Below are 22,234 nucleotides of genomic sequence, written 5' to 3' on the forward strand. Positions count from 1 at the left end.
CACAACCTATGGTGAAAAAAAATTTGTACTTAAAAAAAAAAAAAAACTATAAAAGGAAGTTACTGAAGACTAAATTTAATATCGGCATTGGCAGTGGCGATCAGTTTGTCGTTTGTCCTTTAAGAACAAATGAAAAATATTTTTTGTTTAGCCGATATAAAATTGTCTAGGCAGTTAAAATCCGGCCGATGGGTTCATCCCAGTCAGCGTCAATCCATACGGATTCTTGTTCTTCTGTTTGTCCAAAAAAAAAAAAAAGAAAAAAAAAGACCCGTCCACCTGGAGCTATATACATTTAGAGAACAGTTTCTTTATCAAAGAACTGTTCTGTGTTTACATTCTCTTTCTCTCACAAAAAAGGAACAAATTGAACCTGAATTGTAACATGGTAACTACACGACTTAGCATTATTATCTTTTTTTTTTTTTTTTTTTTTTTAAAATCAATAAAATTCAAAAATAAAAATGGCATCAGGGTAATCGGGAAATTTTCCAACTTGATTCACTAGATCATCTCACTTGATGGTAAATTAAAAAGAAAAAGAACAATGGCGCATTAACATATGGTAACAATTTTATTTATAGGAATCAGCATTTTGTTTGTTTTCTTTTTTCTAATTAAATCACAACGGCTTGGAAAAAAAATAGGGGACTAAGGCAAAACTCTTTGAGAGTTTTTGGTTTTTTAAAAATTACTTTGGTCAGTTTACACCACAAAAAAATACATTCGCACAAGCCCCCCTTCCCCCATCCCCACCCATGAAAAATCAGTTATATGCACAATATATACAAATGTATATAACTTTGTCTGTTAGCACTTTCAGTTTTTCCTTTAAAATTTTATTTGAAGAATTGATACACTAAGTAGCATTGATTTCAGTTCTGCTAGCACCAACTACCTCTGGATTGTTGAGTTGAGGAGGAATGGGACATAAAACATTTTACTCTCCAGGAGTAACGATGCAGCGGACTGGACCTAAAAAAAAAATATCAATGTTCATAAAAGTATCAAATAAATTGAAATTAAAGGTCCAACTCACCTCTGGCAGTCTTACGAGAAGGTCGTGAAATCGGTTTGGGTTATTTGGCGAATTGTGTTCAACATAAGTCCTCAAACAAGTCATGTATCTTTCTTGAATCGCTTCCAACTCGTTTGAACCTCCTCTTGCTAACAACAACAAAATTGTCAAGTAAAAGTTCAAACAAACATAATAACAATGTAATACCTGGGTTAAGCATAATAATGACTTTTAGACAGACGTATTCCTGCATTGTAAGCTTAATCCGTCTGAACATGAGCGTTACATGAGTGATTTTTTCAACCATCAGCCCTACGTCCTGCCGCAGTTGGTCCATTGTGATTGGTCGGCCCATCATCGATGTAAGGCATGTCTGCAGCGTACAAAGGTTATTTGAGACCTGTGGACAACACAATTTTCAATATTCATTTGAAAAGTTTTGAATGTTCTAAACCTGAGACAATGAAACCACACTGACTCATAACAAGCCAAATCTGACTTATTTTACTTATTTGTTTCTTTTCTTATCTTCATAATTGATAAATACCTCTTGAGTGAAGTGAGCTTCAGTTCCATCAGAGCCGGTACTAGCCAACTTATGTGCACCATGAATTGCCTGATATGCAGATGTAGTGAGAACCAACAACTCATGCCATTTGTGCGTTAATAGCCTCGTATGAACCTGAAAAAACTCATTGATTTCTACTATCACAAAGCAAAAAGTTTGAAAATGAATATCAAGTCAGTTTGTTTTTAGTCCAGCTTACCTTAACATCAGACAGGCATGCAATTCACACAGTGAATGAATAATAAATACTTACAAATTTTATTTTATTGTTTAAAAACTTCTCACCTCAACTGGGAGTTCAAGGTAGAAGGGTAATCTCTTGGTCCATTGAACTAGCTTGTATACTATCGAGTCACCGATCTGCATCAACTTGTCAGAAAGGTCAGATTTATGCTCTAAGAGATCATCGAGGTTCTGAAATGAAATACAGTTAGCAAAAAACAATTAAAAAAAAAAAAAAATACACGATGTACAAAATACGTACTCTTAGGGTTGCGATGTCTTGGAACTCATCGCAGTCTATTAAAGTCTGTATCATGGACAGTGTCGCGTCAATAGGTAGTGCCCAATCTCTAGAAGAACTCACAGCATTGTCCAACCTTTGTCTTAAATGGACAACCTTAAAAAAAGAAGGAAAATCCATTAGAAAAGTTGATTTTTTGAAAAGGATCATAAGAGACCATAGTGCACATGAACTGAATTCTAGTATTAAATAGTATTAAAGGCACAATTCATTGTAGAATGGTAAAATTAATTTACTTACTTCACTGGGATTGGTAAGTGCAGTCTTTAAAATGGTTCCGTTGACCAGATGTGGTGGTATGCTATGTTCTGGACTTATGGCTGGCTTTCCTTTCTCATTCACACTTTTAATCTGTCCGTTTCGCACAGATTTCTTGTGCTTTTTGTATTTAACCTATAAAACCAAAATTTAAATTATATATATAAAAAAATATGTAAGAATTAAAAAAAATTACTTTGTACAAGTTATAAACGGCTCCGGAATTCCTTCCTCCAGGCATCCTGTCTTCTCTGACAGCTGAAATTTTTTTTACATTATAATACTGATATTTTATTTAAAAATTTCTTAAATTTTTGTTTTACCTTGGAGGACCATCCCTTGTTCTATGCACTTTTTGAACCTGCAGTACTGACACCGGTTCCTCTGTGCCTTGGTTATTTCACAAACACCGTCAGCTACGCATGTATAAACCCTCCTGTTTTGTACCGTCCTTTTGAAAAACCCTTTACAACTAAAACATTACAAAATTATTAACTTATTATTTAAATAACTAAGCTGATAAATGCTTAGCTTTTTCAATGTATAATAAACAAATACAGTATAAAAATGGTAATACAATTCAACAAAACAAAGCATAATTAGTCAAAAAGTAGATTCATTATGAATAAAAACACAAATAAAACAAATAAGCTATCAGGACATAAAATTAGTCTCAAAGATTGTTAAAAAGAAAAATTCATCAATGTAATAAAAAATAAAAATGAGATGAAACATACTGCAAGAATCATGGGTGGTAAAGGAAGAATGACAGACAAAATACATTTTAGCAAAAAAAAGTTAAAAAATTGCAGAAAATGAAGTTAAAAGTAAAACAATATAACAAACAATGGTTAAATAAATGTAGAATACCAACAAATCAATGGAAAAAACAGAAAGAAAATCAGACATATAAAACTAATAAAACAAGGTAGACGTTGAGTGAAGATAGGACACCAAAATAATAGAAAGCAAAGCGAGAGAATGAGGAATACAAAATATTAAGGTATTGTTGGCGATAATATAAAGAGAAAGAACAGTGAACGTTTAGCTGGATATGTTGAAAAGGGTACTAAAATTAACTGAAAACTAAAATTAGCAATGACAGAATGGCAGGGGGAGGGAGGGAGGGAGGGAGAGAGAGAGAGAGAGAGAGAGAGAGAGAGAGAGAGAGAGAAAGAGAGAGAGAGAGAGAGAGAGCGCTTAGCATTGTAAGATCATTATAAAAAGAAGTTTTCGTTAATTTTCATAACAAGAGAATGGAAAACTATTTGTTTTTTGAGAGACTAATTAATCCAAATCTGTGATGAAGTGAGAAAAACCAAAAAAATATTTTGTAATCTCGACCGGGTAATTTAATTTCGTTATCTCTTGCCCGCGACCCAGTTTCATATTTGACGTCGGTTGTTTTGCATTCAAAGGGCCGTTTCTCATTCAATATTCATCGATCGAATATAGAAAAGAAAACCAAGTGGGTTTAAGAAGAGCACGACGGTGAAAGTTAATTAACAAAAAACAAACCACCCATTGTCAATCGTTCAATGAGAATAATTAATTTTTATTTGTTTGGTTGGGGAGGGGGTGGTAGCGATTTTAATGTCAGAAAGTTACATGCAGTTTCACAGATTACATAATTAATTTAATAGTTTAACGAAACCTGCTAGTGAAAAAATCTAGTTTATTTACTTTATTGAATGTTAATTATTTTTCTTGCCAGTTTCTTTTCAATGACGAACGACCTCTGTCTTCAGGAATATCTTGCCCGGTTCTTTCCCTCTCTTTCTCCCCCCTCTCACTCTCTCTCTCTACATATTACTATTAGAAATGATACGTTCTCTGGAGTTAATTGCTAAAAAAATGATCAGGGCTAGGAGTTTTCTATTGTACGTGTAAGCGAAGTATTATTTGGACACATTCCTAACGGTCACTAAAAACCACACACGCACACACACGCACACACACACACACGCACACACACACGCACACACACACACACGCACGCACGCACGCACGCACGCACGCGCACACACACACACACACACACACGCACGTAGTGCTCAATATTAATAGTTCCTTTCGTTGATTAAGAGAATAGGGGAAAACCTCCCTTGTGAGACGTCGCGATGATCTGATATTTGATTATTCGTTGAAACACACCACTTAAGCAGTGGTCTATTAAATAAGACTCCATGATAAGGTTATATGTGGTGGGCTGGAAAAGTTTATTTTTTAAAGAATAGTTTGGCCCTTATCATATAAAAAAATACTACTATTAATTATACAAACTACGCATATGTCGCGGTCTGTTCTTGATTCAACAAGACGGGCCCAATACTGAATCTTTTTTATTAGAAACAGAGCTCCAGAGGTCTTGATCGAACCTGAATACAACCGATCAGCTGCCTTTTTATAATAAAATTTAATTCAAGTTTGAACACAATTTATTAATCACACAAGAAAATAACAATTAAAATCAATTAATTTCCTTTTTAAATTTTAAACAAGCTATTAAAACTTTTAAAATTTAAATAACAGTAATTACTTGCAAACCGTTTGGAACAAGGGTGGATGTGTACTCACTGCTTACAGACAATCCACTGTTGACCGAAGTACTCTATTTTAGGGAATCCAACACTTTTTAAATTTTTTTCAGGATCGCATATTTCTTTTTGTCTCTCATCTACACGGAATGGACTCGTTCCCTTTTAGACTCGACTGTCTCTACCCTCATTGTCGTAAACCTCTCTTTTTTTTTTTACTCTAGGCCTAACCATGAAATCTAAATCACAACATTGTCACTTTGAACTAAATTGAAATGTGACACATATAATAAAAGGAATATGCAGAATCCTGTGTCACAATAAAAGTGAAAGTATAACGTAAGTGATAGATGATGATAGCTAAACAACAGAATCAACGCAAATAATAATTATTTCTTCTTCAAGGAAGGTAAGCAAGCGTTAAGAACAGTAAAGATGAATATGGCGAAAATAACAACACGCTTAAATCTTAATCTGTAAAAATCAAAGTTAGCAAATCATCTAGAAATAGTCACCAATTTTTGAATATGTCTTTTGCCCATAAAAGTTTGACTTTTGCGAATTTCCCTCGGGATTTTAACTTCAATAATAAATTCCTGTTCACAAAATTATGTTTTATTTGTCCATTTGTCGATAGTTCACGCGAATAGTTGATTAAAACATCTCAAATTTCAAGAATGGATCTGTTGTATGATTTTTTATGTTATAATCTGAACCATTACTGTTATAAATCAGAGGGAGGCTAAAAGGAAATAGGCCCTTGTATATTTTTAAGTCGTGCCGAACTGTCGGCCGTAACGCCGTTTATTCGTCTCCTCCAAGCCTTTCCCGAACTAATCTGAGTTAAGTAATATTGTAATATAGGTCCAAAGGTCTTTTTGGAGATTTGCTTATTATTTAAAGGTGAGAAGATTTTTTAGTTTTAGTTATGATGGTACAAATTAAAAAAAATATGGCAAGGAATTTAATATAGGGCGTTACGCTGAGACAATAAATTCATGTAAGGGGACAATACAAGTGAAACTAGAGGAAGGGACATTTTAATTTTTTTCTACCAAAATAACAAAGAAGGAGAGAGAGAGAACAAAATGTAAACAGCGATAGGTGGGGGCCGAGGGCAGCCTTGGAGATCGCCGACATCAGTGGTTGTTGGCATTTTGTATTTTGGTCAAGGCTCATGGGGCCCAAGGCTGGTTATTGACACCGAGGAACCAGGCACAAACCATCCGTATCCATACGGCCGACCGTTCACAATTAATTGGCCAACGATTTCCCCTCCGGGGCAAATTCCTGCCCCTGACGCCAATCCTGGAAGGTCGGGAGAAAAAAAATATCCGCGGAAATATGACAAAATCTCGACAACGTGTGCATTTTCCCGCCCACGGAATGCCCCCGCATCGACTGATTATTATAAAAAGAAAATTTTTGAAGAAAAATTTTTTTACTCCCACGAAAAACAAATCCGATGAAATTGTATTCCGTAGAATACAGTACAGCATGTAGTTAAAATTCAACACCAAAACTATAATAAACAGCAAAACACAAAACAAACATTTTTAATGACATACTTTGGGTTGGCAAAGTTATTTCAGGAGAACCAAACAGCAAACGTAACTTTTGACTGGTGGTCAAGTCGTACAAGAAACATTATTTATCTTGAAAACTTATCTTTATTTTGAACTCACTTTTAAAAAGAAAATGAATAATTGCGTCCATGTCACATTGACACTCCGAAGCAAGTCTCCTCCACAATAAAATTTAACTATGTTCCTATCACCAAATCAACTGCGTTTGTTACCTTGAGTTTCGCTTCGACATACTCTTAAGTGGACTCAGCACCAAACAGTCGCTACAGTCTACTTTACAAGCTTAACAGGACGAAAATCTAATCTATCGACAGTAAAGTAACCTACAGTCTAGAAAATACTACTATAACCGATTTGGAAATATGGTATGCAGTACTGTGGGAAACCGCTAAAACTTCCAAAATCAGACGTCTCCAATCCTTTCTGTCAAAAGTCTTCATCAATTATAAATGTATTATGTCTCCAATACTACCCTCCAAAACAACCTTAAAATCCCATTTATCCAAAATTTAATTCCCCAAAAATTTATCTACAGTTTCAAAATAATCTCTTCCATCACTCAAATATTCCCGGTGAAGCCTCAAAAGAACCTCCCTGCAATCTCATAAGGCGTCTTAAGAGGAAATCCCCCCAAAACCTCCTTTCTGAGAAGAAGATAGTGAAGTTGATTTAGTGAAATGGAGGAATAAGATTGATTATTTGCTCCGCTCAATGTAAATATAGTTGTAAATATATCTATGTTTCATCCAATTACATATTTGATATCTCCTTTATAAACATAAACGCTTCCTATCCCTTATTATCGTGGAATCCTATTTAACTGAACCCTACTTCAGAGTAAGTTGCAGCAACGAATACTAATATATCAAATCAATACATATTCTTAGGGGCGTCGTACAAGTAAAATGTAAAAAAAAGAACAGATATTGAGAAAAAATGCCATTGGAAACTTGAACAGTAAAGTTCATTATTTTGATGTTTTAAAGTCGAAATTAAACATAGTTAACGGTCCGTGTAGTCTCGCTTTGTACGTATATATATACTGTTTGATTGAGACTACGATTTTACAAGTAAAATGTAAAACGACTAACAAGAGTTTTGTTCGACGTTATAACAACTAAAACGTCAACAATAACTACGACGACAATGACAACAACAATCAAAAAACTACATATGTCATTTTTGTTAAAGTAAAGTGTAAAGTTTGTTTATTTGTTAAAACTAAAGTTTGTAGTATGAATGAGTGATTTTTTGTTTATGGGTTTTGCGAAAGGAAAGTTAGGAAAAATATGTATTTACCCCTCGCAAGTGATGATTCCGTAGTGGAGGCCGGTCGCCTTGTCCTCGCAGATCATGCAGATCATGGGCTGCTCGTCGTCCTCGTGGTCGTCCGGCTTGGTCGGCTGCTGTTTCGCCCAGGACAGGTTGAGCGCGGTGATCTGCTGAGCCCCGGGCAACTGGGACAGGTCTCCTGCCCAGAGTCTCTCCATGTTCAGTGCCCGAGTGCCTGTCGTGTTCGGGCTCGTCTCTTGACCTGTCGTAACAAACGTGGACTCGTTATCTTTCTGCTTGGTTTGATCGGAGAAACGGTCAGAAGGCCGATGACCCCGAATTTTTAAAAGTACTTTTCATGCAGATTTTTCTTTGCTCTATTTTTTATGAGGAAGATTCAATTTTTTTATTATAACAAATCAAAACAGTTTAAAATAATACAAAGTTTCTTTTTGAATCTTTTCCGCTCAACTCTGCCTACATTTGTACAAGGTTTATGACATACCAAGGGTAAGGAGTAGTTGAGCTGCAGTCTCTTCTTGGTTGGGAGGAGGCCATGAGGAAGTGGTGGGCTGTTCAGCGGGTGCCGGTTGGGACCATACCATCGTCCTCACACCGCCGACTTCCCCCATGAGGACCGTAGGTGCTGGCCTAGGTGTCGGCGCTTGTGGAGGCCTCATCTCGTTTCCGATCAGTTCGTGCCTCACGCCGTTCACCCGAGGGTTCTGCTGCTGTGCCTGGTGTTGCTGCGGCTGTTGTTGTTGTTGTTGCTGAGGAGGCCAATAGCCACTACCACTCGTGGCGGGCGCAGGGCCTCCTCCGTCGAACACGAGCTCCTCCTTCACCCTTACCTCGCCTCCCTTTCTTCCACCGCATTCAGGTGACAAACCCCTATAAGAAAATTCAAATTAGAACAAATGAGTGAAATTATAATAATAGTTATATTACTGTATATATTGCCAAAAATATACATTCTTTATCTTTTATGTCTCATGTCTTGCTGTCTTTCTGTTTTGTATAAATATTTTCTTACTTTCTTTGTGTAACTCTTCATACACTGTTTTTCTATAGCTCTATTTTCTAGTCGCTCATATTTTTTTCTTATTCCTCATTCACTTCATTTACTTCCTTTTTAACTAGGTTTTTCTACCTTTCTCTCTTTTTTCTCCACTTTTTTCGTTGTTTGATTTTCTCCAAGTACCTATCGATTTTATGTAAGATTATTTAACTTTCACCTCTCTCTCTCTCTCCCTCCCCCCTCTCTTATTTAAAGTATTTTTTGGCATCATTGGCATTTAAATTTGGACTTCTGTTTAGTATGTCTTTTACTGGTCCGCATAGTTTTGCTCTCATCGGATCGTTATCGCCTAATATTTCTCTTTCCTCTCTTTCTCTCTCTCTCTCGCCTCTCTATCTTTATTTATTTCTCGACTTTTTAAAAATTATTTGGCACAATTAAATTAGTGTTTTTTTGATGTTCCGTAAGCTCCTTTTTTTCTTATGTCTGTGTTTCTCATCTTTACTTTTTCTTACCCCTGATTTACCCACTCTATTTATACTACTTTCCTCTCTTCTCTCTATTTCATTTCCCCCGACGTTATTTCTGCTCCTCTCTCACCCTTTCCCCCTCTCTCGTTGTCTCTCTCTTTCTGCTTTCTCGGAAGATTACTATTACAATTAATGTACTATCTGGAGTGAATTTTCGAAAATTGATATGGCCCGAAGAACCAAAAATCTGCATATATTTATATTTACTTTTACTATATTTAAGAGTTAATTTTCTTCGTTTGTTAACCGTAACCTCTACTTATTCGCTTGTCTGCGTTTTTTATGTATAGTTCTGTCTTACCTATGGTAAAATCATTATATTTTTCTATTTCTCTCCTCTTTTCTCATTCTTTCACCACACTCTCTCATTTTTCTTTTTTGTGCTTTCTGACTTTTCTACTTTCCTTTCCTTTAGCTATTCTTACTAATTTATTTCTCCCTATTATTTATTTAAACTGCCTGACAATGATCAGTTCTCATCAATTTATGTCCCCTAGCCCCCTCTCTCTCTTTCTCTCTCCAGTGTTCTACAGTGCTAAATTCAGCTTTGTAACTAAATAACACAAACTAGGATTTGGTCTTTAGCCTGATTTTTTCGACATTTCAGCAACTCGACGGTTCCGCGGAGCAGGTCAATTCTCAGGCGTCGACCCGCTGGATCGATATAGCGGGCAGTCTGTAGCCGCGGGTCTGTCCCCTGTTCTAGGAAAAAGGTGTCGGAAAAGCGGCTAGATTTCCCGATGAATTTCAACACCGACAATAGCCACCCCAGGAAGGACGCCTAGGGGCAAACGGCAGAAACGCGATAGGGGTGGGTCCATTTGGCACCACCAATACAGTAAAAAATGAGAAGCAAAATTATCATAACTATACAATGTTTTTTAGAAATCATCAATTAATCATGAAATAAATGTACAATTTTTCAACTCTGTCAGTTCAAGCCGGATCAAGGTTGACGTCTATCAAATCCAGTGATATATAAAAGTCGATCAAAAAATTATTTGACTAAAAATCTATAATTCCAATTTTATTAAAAAAAAAACACTTAATTTGGCAGTTAACAATATTTTAAATCAAGAATGTTGGTTATTTATTTGAGTCCATTCAAATATCAATTGTTTCAGTTGATTCAAGGAGTTCAATGTAACTAAATAGCGAGCTCTGAAGAGGGACCAGGGACGTGGCCCGAAATGCATAAATGACTGAAATAAGTATATTGCAAAAAAAAATAAATGGTGTGTTTGTTCAAATAAATAACCAACATTCTTAATGTAAAAAATCTATATATCCCGGTAAAAAACAATTAACATGTATAAAGAGAATGAACGGAACAATATTTCTTAACGGAATATTTTCAACTGTTAAATAGCCGCACCCTGTTTATTATTTTTTAGACGTGACATCCAATCGTCGAAAAGAAGAAAAACCTGTTTTGGCTTCCAATTATTAATGACAATTGTAATAAAATTGTCTTTTCCTTATTAGACTGTTATAACTTCGCTCTCAAATGGAGACTTTAAAACAAGTTGAAGTTTTCAGCAGAATCCTGACTACTTTTATTCGACTGTCAGTTAATAATTAAAACTAATTCGGCTGGATCCACGCATTCTCCCTTGTTCTTTTTAACAATAATGCCTGAATAAAGCTATTTATATAATATGTTTGATAGTGTATTTGACATCCAAGAGAGTAGCGACATGTTCGCGGAAATAGCCTTTTTTGCATTATTTGGTCGAGGTATTTGTTTAAAATATACAAGTAACAGGATGGGTCGTAGGAAAGTCCCTCGAAGAACTCCGGCAAGGTTGGTCGGTTGAGAAAGGGATGATCGAAAGGAAAGCACTTTCTAAAAATAGAGCTTCTAATAGAAATGCCAGACCCATTTCATTTGTTCTTTATTTAACAAAATCTTTCTCAAGGAATCGTTTATTTTCTGTGCAAATTTGCCTGGATTGGTCAAGTTTTTATCGGATTTGAACAACTTTCTTCTTTTCAAATTTATATAACGCGTGTGTACTTATTCTTCGTATCAGGAAGAGTAAGACTGCTTATTTTTTAAATTTATGTTTTCGTTTATGGAAGGAGCTTGAATTTCAGGGATTCGTTACATAAATGCTCTTTGGAATTGCGAAAATATCCAGTTGCATAACGGGACGTCGAGGGAAATCGAAATTCTCGCCCGGCCCTTGATAGTTTTATTATGCCACATTTTATAACATGATAAATTGCAGCAAGTTTTGTTACGAATTAACGCGTTAGACAAACAACTATTTTTTGGTCTTCTATATAACAGATAATATTTAAATATTTTGAATATTTACCAAAGTTTAATCAAAGGTTGAACAAGTTCGATTTCTCCGCAGGCCGCTTTCTCCGGCATCCCGTTCATTCTAAAATAAGACGAAAATGAGTAAAATAAAAAATCAAACAGTAAATAATTAAAATTAAACTTTGTCTTAAACAGGCTTTTTTTCTAACGGCAGTTTGTTTCCGTTTATCTTTAAGAGATTTGTAGTTTTTAGAGTATTTCCTTTTTAATTTTATAAAGTTAAACAAAAAAAAATGATTAAGGAATGTATAATCGAATCAGGATGAAGAGGCCAAATTATATTTAATAAAGCCATTGGGTGAGAGAGAGAGAGAGAGAGAGAGAGAGAGAGAGAGAGAGAGAGAGAGAGAGAGAGAGAGAGAGAGAGAGAGACAAACAGAAGCAGAATAGTGGGGGAGGGAGAGAAAGAGAGTGGAAGAGAGAGAGAGTGAGAGAAAGCGAGTGGGAGAGAGAGAGAAAGAGAGTGGAAGAGAGAGAGAGAGAGAGAGAGAGAGAGAGAGAGAGAGAGAGAGATCCAGGATAAACGGTGATGTGGATACTAAGTGCAAAATCGATGGTAATCATGAAAGAAGATGAAATAGCCTTCGTGTGAGTAGTTAGCAGAAATCATTACAAATCCTTGGCGCCCAATAAATTAGAGCATGAATGAACCTTGGTTTCATTTTTTTTCGATGAATTTATGATTATTGTACCATATTAAAATAGTAGGAGAGAGGAGTTTTTGATGACAGACGATATCTAACTACACGTATAATTTTGTAATTACACCGAGCATATTTCTTTCGGTCTTCCGCGACCTAGAATAATTGGTATATTTTCTTTTTAACTAAATTTTATACTAGATGAGAACTGTGTTCATTAATTTTATGAAATGCATTAATTGAACAGGGTCCGAAATTTTCCTCATTCTTCGTTGACTTCCTACTCAGGCGAGAGCTTTCACTTCTGGTGTAATTTTGTTTTGTTATAACACTTCATTAACTTTACGTAGAAAGTAAGATGTCTTTTCTTTTAATGAAAACTTCATATATCGAAAGAATATACACGCTTTTATGGCAGAATTCTTAGTATTTCTTTTTCTTGTTTCTATTGTAGTTTACTCTTTTTGTGCATAATTGTATTACAAAAATTTATTTATGTTGATGTCTGAGTTTCTTTCCTATCCATCTTCCTCTAAAGGTATTATTTTCATCTTAAAAATTGTCTGGATCTTCATTTTACGTAAATTATAAAAATCAGTTGTTTTATTCTGCTTATTATTGTAACTTCTGTTTTCTTTCTCTTCCAATGCCCAACCTTTCTGAAAATGCTTCTAGTCGCTCTATCTCTCTCTCTCTCTCTCTCTCTCTCTCTCTCTCTCTCTCTCTCTCTATCGTAACTATTCACTCACACTCTCTACTTTCACTGTATAATTCTACTAGAAATGAGATTTTATATGGAGTGAATTGCTAAAAACTTGATCCGGCCCGGATGACCAAATTTTTTCTGTTTTACGTTAAGTGTATTGGTAATATTATGTAAATGTTATACAGCAGGAATTACTTCGCAAGTCCTAAATATAATGTAAATAATAATAAGTCTCCCTACGTGTGTCTGTTCCTTAGTTCACTTGTACTATGCTGAGAATAAAGGTTGTGTGTGTGTAAAATCTATTAGATTAAGTTATTATATTATTTACAGTTGGTCGTCGTAATTGTCTCAGAGAGGGTCAATTAAGCTAACAATAGCCTCACAATTGGTCGAAAATGGATAGGAACGACATTTTTGAAATATCCCTTAAAACCCGGGCCCTTGACCTTCGCAACGAGGTAAAGGAACTCTTCCAAATACCAAATTCGAGTCACGGCCGATTCCTTTTCAGTTCACATTTTCGTTAAACTGGGTGTCGCTTTTGCTAAAGGATAATTATTTTCGGACTATCGTCCTTAACCCCGATAGGGCAAATCACGACGACATTCACCGGAGGGATTAACGTCCTAATGCGCTTCCATCAAAGTTTTATGATTTATATTTTATCGGAATTTTATAGATAAGTCCTTTCGAGAAGTGAACACGATTAAACTAGAGACGAACGGTGTTTGCCTTTTTCGGAGTTAATCAGTACGGAAGCTCTTTTATTTAAAAAAATTCATAGTCCCCTAGAGGTCACTTTCCAAGGCGAATGTACTTTTACTTAAGTGGGATATTTGTCGAGTAAATCAAAAGCTATCGAGATATACTTTTAAAACGGAAATAAATTAACATTCCAGATTAGTTTAATGTATTCTTCTTCCTTTAAAAGGGAATGCATCCGAACCTTCCTTAAAAGAAGATTAGTGTGTGCTAAAGGCATTGCTATTTTTGTTTGGTTTTTAATAAATTATCTGGTTGTCAATTGACAGCTCCGATTTGAAAAAAGGGTAAATTTCAAAATTTTTCAATTTACCTTGTTGAAGGTGGTGGCGTTGAGGGCGGTTCGATTTTCCGGGGTGATGACGCGCCCCCCAAATCCGGCGACGACGCACAACACTGTTCGCTGAATTCGTCGGGGTTGCTGAAAAAAAGTTGAAAAATCTTCTCAAAATCCTGACGATATAAGTTGAAAATAAATAACAAGCAGCATACTGAAATAATGTGAAGCAAATATTTTAGAAATGAACACAGAACAATCTACATTGTAAATACTACATTTTACTGCTCATTAACTCTTTCAATATTAATAATTTAAAAAATTGGAACTGGAAGACTTTTTGTAACACCGGTTAGGAAATTCGGGTCCGCCTAGAATCGTTTCTCACCATCAGTCTTCCACAAGTCGTAAATATGTAATAAAACGTCCAAGTCCGACACCTGCAATTTTTCGATTCTATACTTGATAAAATGCATTGGAAACCGGCCTAATTATCGCCAGAATGAATAACGAACGACGATCGGAATATCGAATTGTCCCTGATCCCCTCAAACTGTTCTTTTACCCCGTTACGAGTGACGAGTCGATTTAACGTTTTGTTGTAAAGTTCAGAAAAGGTGCAATTTGGAAAGAGAGAAGGAAAGAGGAAAATATCTAAACGATCGTAAGAAAGACAGGGGCAGTATGAGAGAAAGAAAGAAAGAAAGAAAGAAAGATAGATAGATAGATAGATAGATAGATAGATAGATAGATAGATAGAGATAGATAGATAGATAGATAGATAGATAGATAGAGAGAGAGAGAGAGAGAGAGAGAGAGAGAGAAAGAGAGAGAGAAAGAGAGAGAGAGAGAAAGAGAGAGGAGGAAGAAAGAGAGTGGGAACAGATGAGAGAAATAGAAAAAGTGTAATGATGGAGAGGGTATACCATGAGTAAAACAAAATTTGAGGTTAGGAACACAGGCATAAAAAAATAACGAAATTGACGAAGAAACCAGTCAAGCATCGAAGAAGGTACACACACAAAAAATAGAGGTAGTTGGATAGAGATAGATAGATGGTCGTGAGAAAGAACGAGGGAGAAAGAGAGGGAGAGAAAGAGTAAGAGAAAGAAAGTGCAAGAAGAGAGCGAGAATAGGGAAGAGAAGTAGAAGGGAAGAGTTAGTTTAAAGTAGAAATAGAGATAAGAGAAAGAGTAAGAAGAAAGACGCAATAGCTAGATAGACAGACTGAGAGAGTGAGCTACGAAGAGATTTACAAGTACATCAAAAATTTCTAAATTATAGATAACAGAAAGAGCGAGCGCGAGTTTGTAGGGATTTCAATTGCTTTAAAAAAATATTCCTCAACGTCATTACAACGGCTAATCTAATCTGACCTATTTTTCTATTTGTCTTCTTTCTTACAAAAAAGAAAAAAGTTGATTTATATACCTGGAAATGGGAGGCGGCGTAACCGAGGGCGGTTCCATCTTACATGGGGACCCCGGTCCACCAAAATCCGGAGATGAGGTGCTTGTCTCCGCCGCGCTTTCTCCTGAAAATAAAAAGGACAAAATAGAAATTTCATAACATTAATAGATTGAGGACAATTCGTTAAAAGAAAAAAGGCGTATGGAAGCGTTCCGAGCTAAAAGTGTTTGGAGGTCGGCTAGTCCCGATTGCATTTACAGCGCCGATTATGGCGGATTTCGATGCATTTATCCTTCGGTTCAAAACCCGGAATATCACGGCGTATCGTGTTTGATTTGCCTCGGTCCTGATTAATTATAAACACAACGGTGTTTTACTCAATAATTTTTTTCTTTTTCTAATAGAATAGACCGACTTACCGCTTAGTCGGATTGTTTTTCAATTTTTCCATTGAGCTAGAGTGAGTTATGACCACCGTAAGTCATCCTGACGTGAATTTACAATTTCACTTCCGTCGTATAATAGGACGATTTTTACCTTCTTTGACATCGCGATATTATTTCCTTCTAAAAGGAACGACTCTTTCTATTCTTTACCTTGTCAATTTTAACGCTTAAATATTGAAGAATTTTTTCAATATGAAATACTTCACAAAACATTATTGGTTCACCTTCAAAACCACCCAATCTTTTCCCTGGTGCTTCCACAAGCCAACACAGGGTCAGATGGAAACACCCTCACCTTGGCAGAATGAGACAAACACATCCTTTCCTCCATGGCTCTTTTCAAAGCCACCATTCTTTATTTACTTACCTAAACATAACAAATCCGACCTGGTTATATGTACAAACAAGAGTCGAAAAGGATAGTTCCGAAAGCCAAGCCGGTGTTGGATTTAATGTCACGTGTCAAAATACCGCCCTTAGGCCTTGGTTGGACCTGGTGCCATCTGTTAAGATCAAAATTTCTCCTATCTACTTTGCAAATCATTAAATCACACTTTTAGTCGTAAACATTACGTGGTATGCCCTTAGAATGTCCTTTAGCATCCCTCCAATAAATATTCGTTTTTGTTATACGGATGAAACTGCAGAAGTTGCTTTATGCAATGTACACAAACAAAGTACCTAGCAATTGAAAGCAAGTCTTGTCGGTTCCAATTGCCCAGAATTGCGTTATCTGTGACAATCATAAGTTTCTATCTCAAGAAATTATTCAACTTTCAATAACCGAAACAGATAGTTTCAACTGACATATTTCAAATGCCAAGCTGCTTGGACCTAATAAATCTTTATTTATCTATAAGTTATCTTGGTATTCTATTCCAACAAATATGGAGGGTTATATATTCTTCTCTTAACACTCACTCGTTTCCCAATGACCTATTCCTTCATCGTCATAAACATTTGGGAGATCCTTCCTAGTTCGAAACACAAATCTCTGGAATTCTCTTCCTTTTCCCATCCGCAAAGCTGCCTCCCTTACCTCTTTTCAATCCCTTCTGAACCACACCTCATCTTCCTCCAAACGGAGACAAAATAGTTCACAATATTATTAGGTGCTTTTGCTACATTAGAAAGCTTGTTACCTTCCTTTTCTCAACTTTTAAGTTTAGAGTTAGTGATTTTCGCAGTTTCGAAGTTCGCATAATACAGAAAATTCTTTATTATTAGACTACTTTTCTCTAAATTCTGATTATTTCTACTTTTTATAATTTGTACTCTGATGTAGTTCAACTTTTTTCACTTTACTTTAAAGACAAACCTTCATTAACGCAAGTGCCAGATATGTCAAATTTTGTGACTTTATTGTTATTCTTAGGGGTCTCTAGTCCCAGATTAAGTATTTTCTCTCTCTCATATGTTCCTAGGCTCTAGGAAATGCTGTCAATGAATTAGCAAATATAACTGCTAGAAGAAACTTCACACATAACTGAAAAATAGTACAATATCACAGAGATTTAGTAGACTGCTAAAAATCCTTAAGACTACCGTGAGATTAAAAGCAAGCATTTGTAAAGATCTTAAGAGTTTACCTCAAGAAATCACTGTCTGGTTAGCATTGAATCTTATGTAATCCTTACTTGCACTATGCTCTCTATTTCAGAAAAGAGAGTCTTATATTCCTAGGTTCATGGCCATGCTATCATAGCTGGCAGATATAGCTACTAGAAAACGCTTCAGGCAACCAACCAAAGAAGACGTAGGACAGCAGAGAATTAGTAGGCTGCTAAATATGCTATATTATTGTGGAAAACAAGAGTACCTTAAGATTAAAATCAAGCTTTTCACAAATGGACTCGGTTGCAAAAGCCCAGGCAGGGTTGGAGTTGGTATAATTTGTGAAGATAAAAATATCAATACAAGGATTGAGGATTGATCAAATACAAGGACTCAGTCCGCTTTGCAAGGATTAAACCAGCAAATATGGAGGGTCATATAGTTCTAGGTCCCAGAGTATGCTGTTATAGTTGGTAATGAATTAGCTTAAAAAAGGTTCAGGCAAACAACAAGAGCTTCGAACAGTACAATGTAGAACTAGTTGGCTAACATCAGGATCTAACCTCCCATATTTCATGTACCATGCTGCTTGCAATTAACAATTCTTTCTCATAAAAGTTAAGTACTTGTCTGCCTCCTTACTATTACAATTTTTACAATTACAAGGTAATTACAAGGTTTACACGTTAGGCTTAATGCGTGTTACTAGATCCGAAAGCTTTGTTAAGGGCTTTCGCGTATCCTTCAGGCCTGAGAGTTTGCTCGTCCAGGAGTTGGAATCGCAGCGCCAATTGTTGTACTTCTTTTTCCTGGCAATATCGACGCAAATTGATTCTGCTCCGGGTTTATACAAATGTCTCCAGAATCATTTTAGTCCAAACAAGTCATAATTTTGCCGTTTGTTTCTGTTATTGCCCTTTGAAGAACGTTTTCACACGCCTCTGTCCTGGGATGCCTATTGGAATTTATTCTTGACCTAATCTTAGTATTCTATTGTAGCAAGGTCCGAATTCAAGAAACTAGTGTAGTCTCGAAGCTAACACAGTGTTGTTGATTGTCTTTTTAATAAACTGAACTTTGCACATCATCGTAAATAAAAGGAAGTGTTTATATCATGGAATTCGCATATCTGAGACTAAAGTCGTTGAACTTGTCATTGCTAAGCAAGTGTGCTTACCGGAGAAATTAAAAATTTTCTCTCAATTACACTGTGTTTGTTTATTGTTCGGATCGGTCAACAAACAAGTGCGTTGAAGTGCAAGTGCGCAGTATTTTGTCTACGATTCCGTTCACCGTCCTCGGAAGTAGCCTTGGTCTCGCTTTTCTCCCTGGAGTGAATTTTTGCCGATATTAAACGACGAAAGACGAGCATAAAATTAACCAAATTTGAAAAAAAATGAACCGTACTTAAGAATTTAAGGTACTACGAAAAAGTTAAAATTTCTTTTGGAACGGTAGGGAAGAAATCATTTCATTCGACACACCGTTGAATTTTTCCCAAGTTTTTTCGAAATTTCGAGAATAAAATGATTTTTTGATCTTCTATTAAAATTCTTAAAACTTCAAATTTTAATTTAAGGCAGCTTGCAATTTTCTTTATTCAAAAATATTTTAACATCCCATAATAGCCAATAAAAAAATCGACATCAATTAATTTTATCTCGATTAATTAAGGGCAGAGGTCATCTCATAAAATCAGACTTCAGGTTCAAGTAGGAGACGGTTTATTTTTATGAAAATTTATTATTCAACAATAATCAAACAAACTTGACATATACATGCACTCGTTCGTTCTGTTTTAAAAGGAACGCATCATTATTTTCAAGTTGAATTTCGAGACAAAAGACAGCTTTGACGTTTACTTCCAAAGATTTTCCCTCAAAATACTCAGAAGGGGGTATTTTCATAGCTCGTTTTTTTCTATAATAACCTGTACTGAAATCTGACTATAGACGAATGTTTTTTTTTCAGCTTTTTTGGCCGAATTTTGATTTGGTTTGACAGAATCAGTTTGATTTCGAGAAAACTAGCCATCGATTGCCACTCGGTTCCAATTGTTGAATTGTATGTTTTCTAATATATAATAATTCCAGACTGGGATTTACAACGCGTTATGAGATTTGACCCTTTGACCTTTGTATAACTGGAATCTTTCCTCCATGGCTGGATAAATTTGTTACGCTTCGTAGGTGTCCATTGTTAACTTTAACTTTTCTTTAAAATTCTTTGTTTCTGCTCAACAATTTTGATTAAATTAAATCTTTTAGTGTCTTTAATGTCTTAGGTCTGTTGGTACGTCATGCAACCTTTAGTAGGAATGACAGTCGTCACTATCACAGACTGGACTAACAATAAGCGATCTCGATAATCCACAGCTATAATCCAAATACACTACTGGGAGAAAACCAAGGGAGGTAAACAAAACAAAAACGTAGAACCCCGATCGGAAATTATCGATCGTTCATAGAACTTTCCCATATTGGCTTTAATCTGGCCAATTTTAGCTAAGCCCATGCGGCTGCCTCCGGATAATGAACTTCAACGTCCAGTGCCATTTCGGGAGCCCCTGGATTAGCCGTTTCCCTGCGGGATTAACCTCTCATAATTAACCCGGCTATTCTCGTTGCGGCGAATTAACTGGAAACCGTGTATGGAAAGTTTACCAGCTATTTTTCGTCAGCTCGGTGTCTCTCGCCTAGTGGATAAAATCCTATGTGAAAGAGAAAACGCGCTAACTAGTTTTAGATTATTCCCAAATACTGCGAGACGATGTAGACCGGAGGTTCGACAGATACAGATACGAATTAACTATTATAAAACGAATCTGTTGATGTTAGTAGTAAACAATGGTAGTTTTACGACAAACCGACCTTTCTTTTTGAAAAAAAAAAAAAAAAAAAAAAGCGAAACGATACAGATTCAAGGATAGATTTGTCATCCTGGATGACTTATGTCCCTCATAATGGGGTAGTCCTGGAACAGGACAAAACACATTTCAATCAAATAGTGGCATTAAAATACTTTTTATCTTCAAAAATCATAAAGATTAAAAGCCGTAGACCTAAGTACTGACTTGTCATCTCATAAGAATCAACAAGCACATCATACCAGGTTTTTTATGGCATATTATGACTATTATTTGTATGTAATTGTTATCATAAAGGCAAATTAAGATTATTGAAAAAAATAAATAAAAAATATTTTACTGTATATATTATAAAGATGATCTTTCGGTCTCCACTGTGTTTATCGGTCACGCATGAGAAACATACATCATGTAAAAAAAAAAATTGAAGTTTCCTCACAGACCTGAAAAAAAATTATCAGAACATAAAACCGGACCACATAAACAAAGAAATCGTACAAAACCTCTATTGTAGATGAAAAATATTAAAATTCATCTGACAGAACAAACAACAAGGATAGGCTTATCTGGATGATCGGAAACTTAAAAATAGAATTTCGTTATTTCAAGACGCCCAAGAAGAAATTCACACTATAAAAGTGAACCCTATTAAAAAAAGTACAGAAAACCTCCACTGAAGATGGCGAAATGTCAAAGTGGCGTATGTCTGACAGAACAAAACAGCGAGGATAGGTTTACCAGGTTGATAGAAAATGACGTAACTGGAGGTTCATCATCTCAAAACCCCCACGATCAAATATACTCTATTAAAAAAGGTTCCAATTAAATTAAAAAATCACACAAAACCTCCAATGACAATGGCAAAATGTCAAAATATATCTGCAAAAACAAAATAGCAAAGATAGAGGCTGAAACAGCAGTGAAGTGACTGGGGAGATCAGAAACAATAAAATTGCATGTTCATAACATCAAAAGCCTTAGAATAAATATAAAAATGGACCTGATCAAATAAAAAAACATCAATCGTTCACTGAAGATGACGAAATGTATGAATGGCCTGAACTGGTTGATCAAAAACGACAAGCCTGCAGGGTCATCGTCTCAAAAGCCTTAAGAAGAACTATAACAATATATCTGATTAAATAAAAACGCACACAAACTTTCATTAAAAATGACAGAATATCAAAATATGTCTGACAGAACAAAATTGCAAGGATAGATAAAAAAATCAAATAATAATTATCTCTCTCGTTTGAAACTATTCATAAAAAATATAAAACCTACTGATTAACAAAGGGGAAATAATATTAATTGGGTTTGCCGTAAGTGCAGGGGGCAAGGCATGAGGAATAGACTACGGCAAAGGCTAGACGAAGGTCAGTTTATCCCTTCCTATTTGCTAATATTATATTTTTTAAGGTCAAACCGACCGACCAGCACAGACAAATATCGTATCTGCACTAGCCTTTGGCACGGTTTCAAATACGTAAAAATTAGCATTCATTCGATTCAAACGATTCTGTTCTTGCATTTTTGAACATTCCAAGGGGGTGAACTAAAAAGTTTTTAACCTACCTTCTTGATCAATACGCTACGAGAAGATTATTATTTAAAAATAGCATAAAGATATGGGAAATAGAATTAAACAGGTGGTTTAAATCTGAGTTTGAGCGGACCAAGAAATGCACGCAAGGGTTCGTCGACTTCAAGACGAACCAAATAACTTTGCTGTCTTCCGATACGTATAAAATGTCAATAATATTTGTTCTTACAGTATTGATCTTGTCTGACTCGTTTTCCAAACGATAATTCTATGCTTACCAGAGATTTTTGGCCACTTTGAATAATTAACAAGTCTTTTTTTTACGAGGGTTCGCAACAGCAGAGGTTATATCAACCCTCGGGGTGCTGGTGTTTTTGAAAAAAGCCC

At 35.7% G+C, this 22,234-nt stretch overlaps 1 protein-coding gene across 3 annotated transcripts; it reads right to left on the reverse strand.

Moving 5' to 3' along the window:
• Positions 1-415: 415 nt before the first annotated feature.
• On the reverse strand, positions 416-15,582 carry LOC106667857 (hormone receptor 4-like). Of its 3 annotated transcripts, XM_014396081.2 has the most exons (14): positions 15,460-15,582; positions 14,065-14,172; positions 11,632-11,700; positions 8,268-8,653; positions 7,790-8,024; positions 2,691-2,839; positions 2,564-2,625; positions 2,350-2,502; positions 2,071-2,205; positions 1,872-2,000; positions 1,566-1,700; positions 1,226-1,418; positions 1,040-1,167; positions 416-975 (listed from the first exon to the last, which is right to left on the reverse strand). In XM_014396081.2, the coding sequence occupies exons 1-14, from the start codon at positions 15,495-15,497 to the stop codon at positions 895-897; spliced, it is 2,001 nt and encodes a 666-aa protein (XP_014251567.1). In that variant the 5' UTR covers positions 15,498-15,582; the 3' UTR covers positions 416-894. The 3 variants fall into 3 exon arrangements, with proteins under 3 accessions (XP_014251567.1, XP_014251569.1, XP_014251568.1); XM_014396083.2 differs by lacking the exon at positions 14,065-14,172 and having other exon boundaries at positions 824-975; XM_014396082.2 differs by lacking the exon at positions 11,632-11,700 and having other exon boundaries at positions 824-975.
• Positions 15,583-22,234: the final 6,652 nt, after the last annotated feature.

The sequence above is a fragment of the Cimex lectularius genome, unplaced genomic scaffold, assembly GCF_000648675.2.
Source record: "Cimex lectularius strain Harlan isolate CLEC.00 unplaced genomic scaffold, Clec_2.1 scaffold95, whole genome shotgun sequence".
Lineage (NCBI taxonomy): Eukaryota > Metazoa > Arthropoda > Insecta > Hemiptera > Cimicidae > Cimex > Cimex lectularius.

Coding starts and splice junctions, on each gene's coding strand:
- LOC106667857 (XM_014396081.2), bottom strand. CDS start 15,497: ATGGAACCGCCCTCGGTTACGCCGCCTCCCATTTCCAG. Junction 8,025..8,267: donor TCAACTACTCCTTACCCTTG/GTATGTCATAAA, acceptor TTGTTACGACAG/GTCAAGAGACGAGCCCGAAC. Junction 2,206..2,349: donor CACTTACCAATCCCAGTGAA/GTAAGTAAATTA, acceptor TCTTTTTTTAAG/GTTGTCCATTTAAGACAAAG.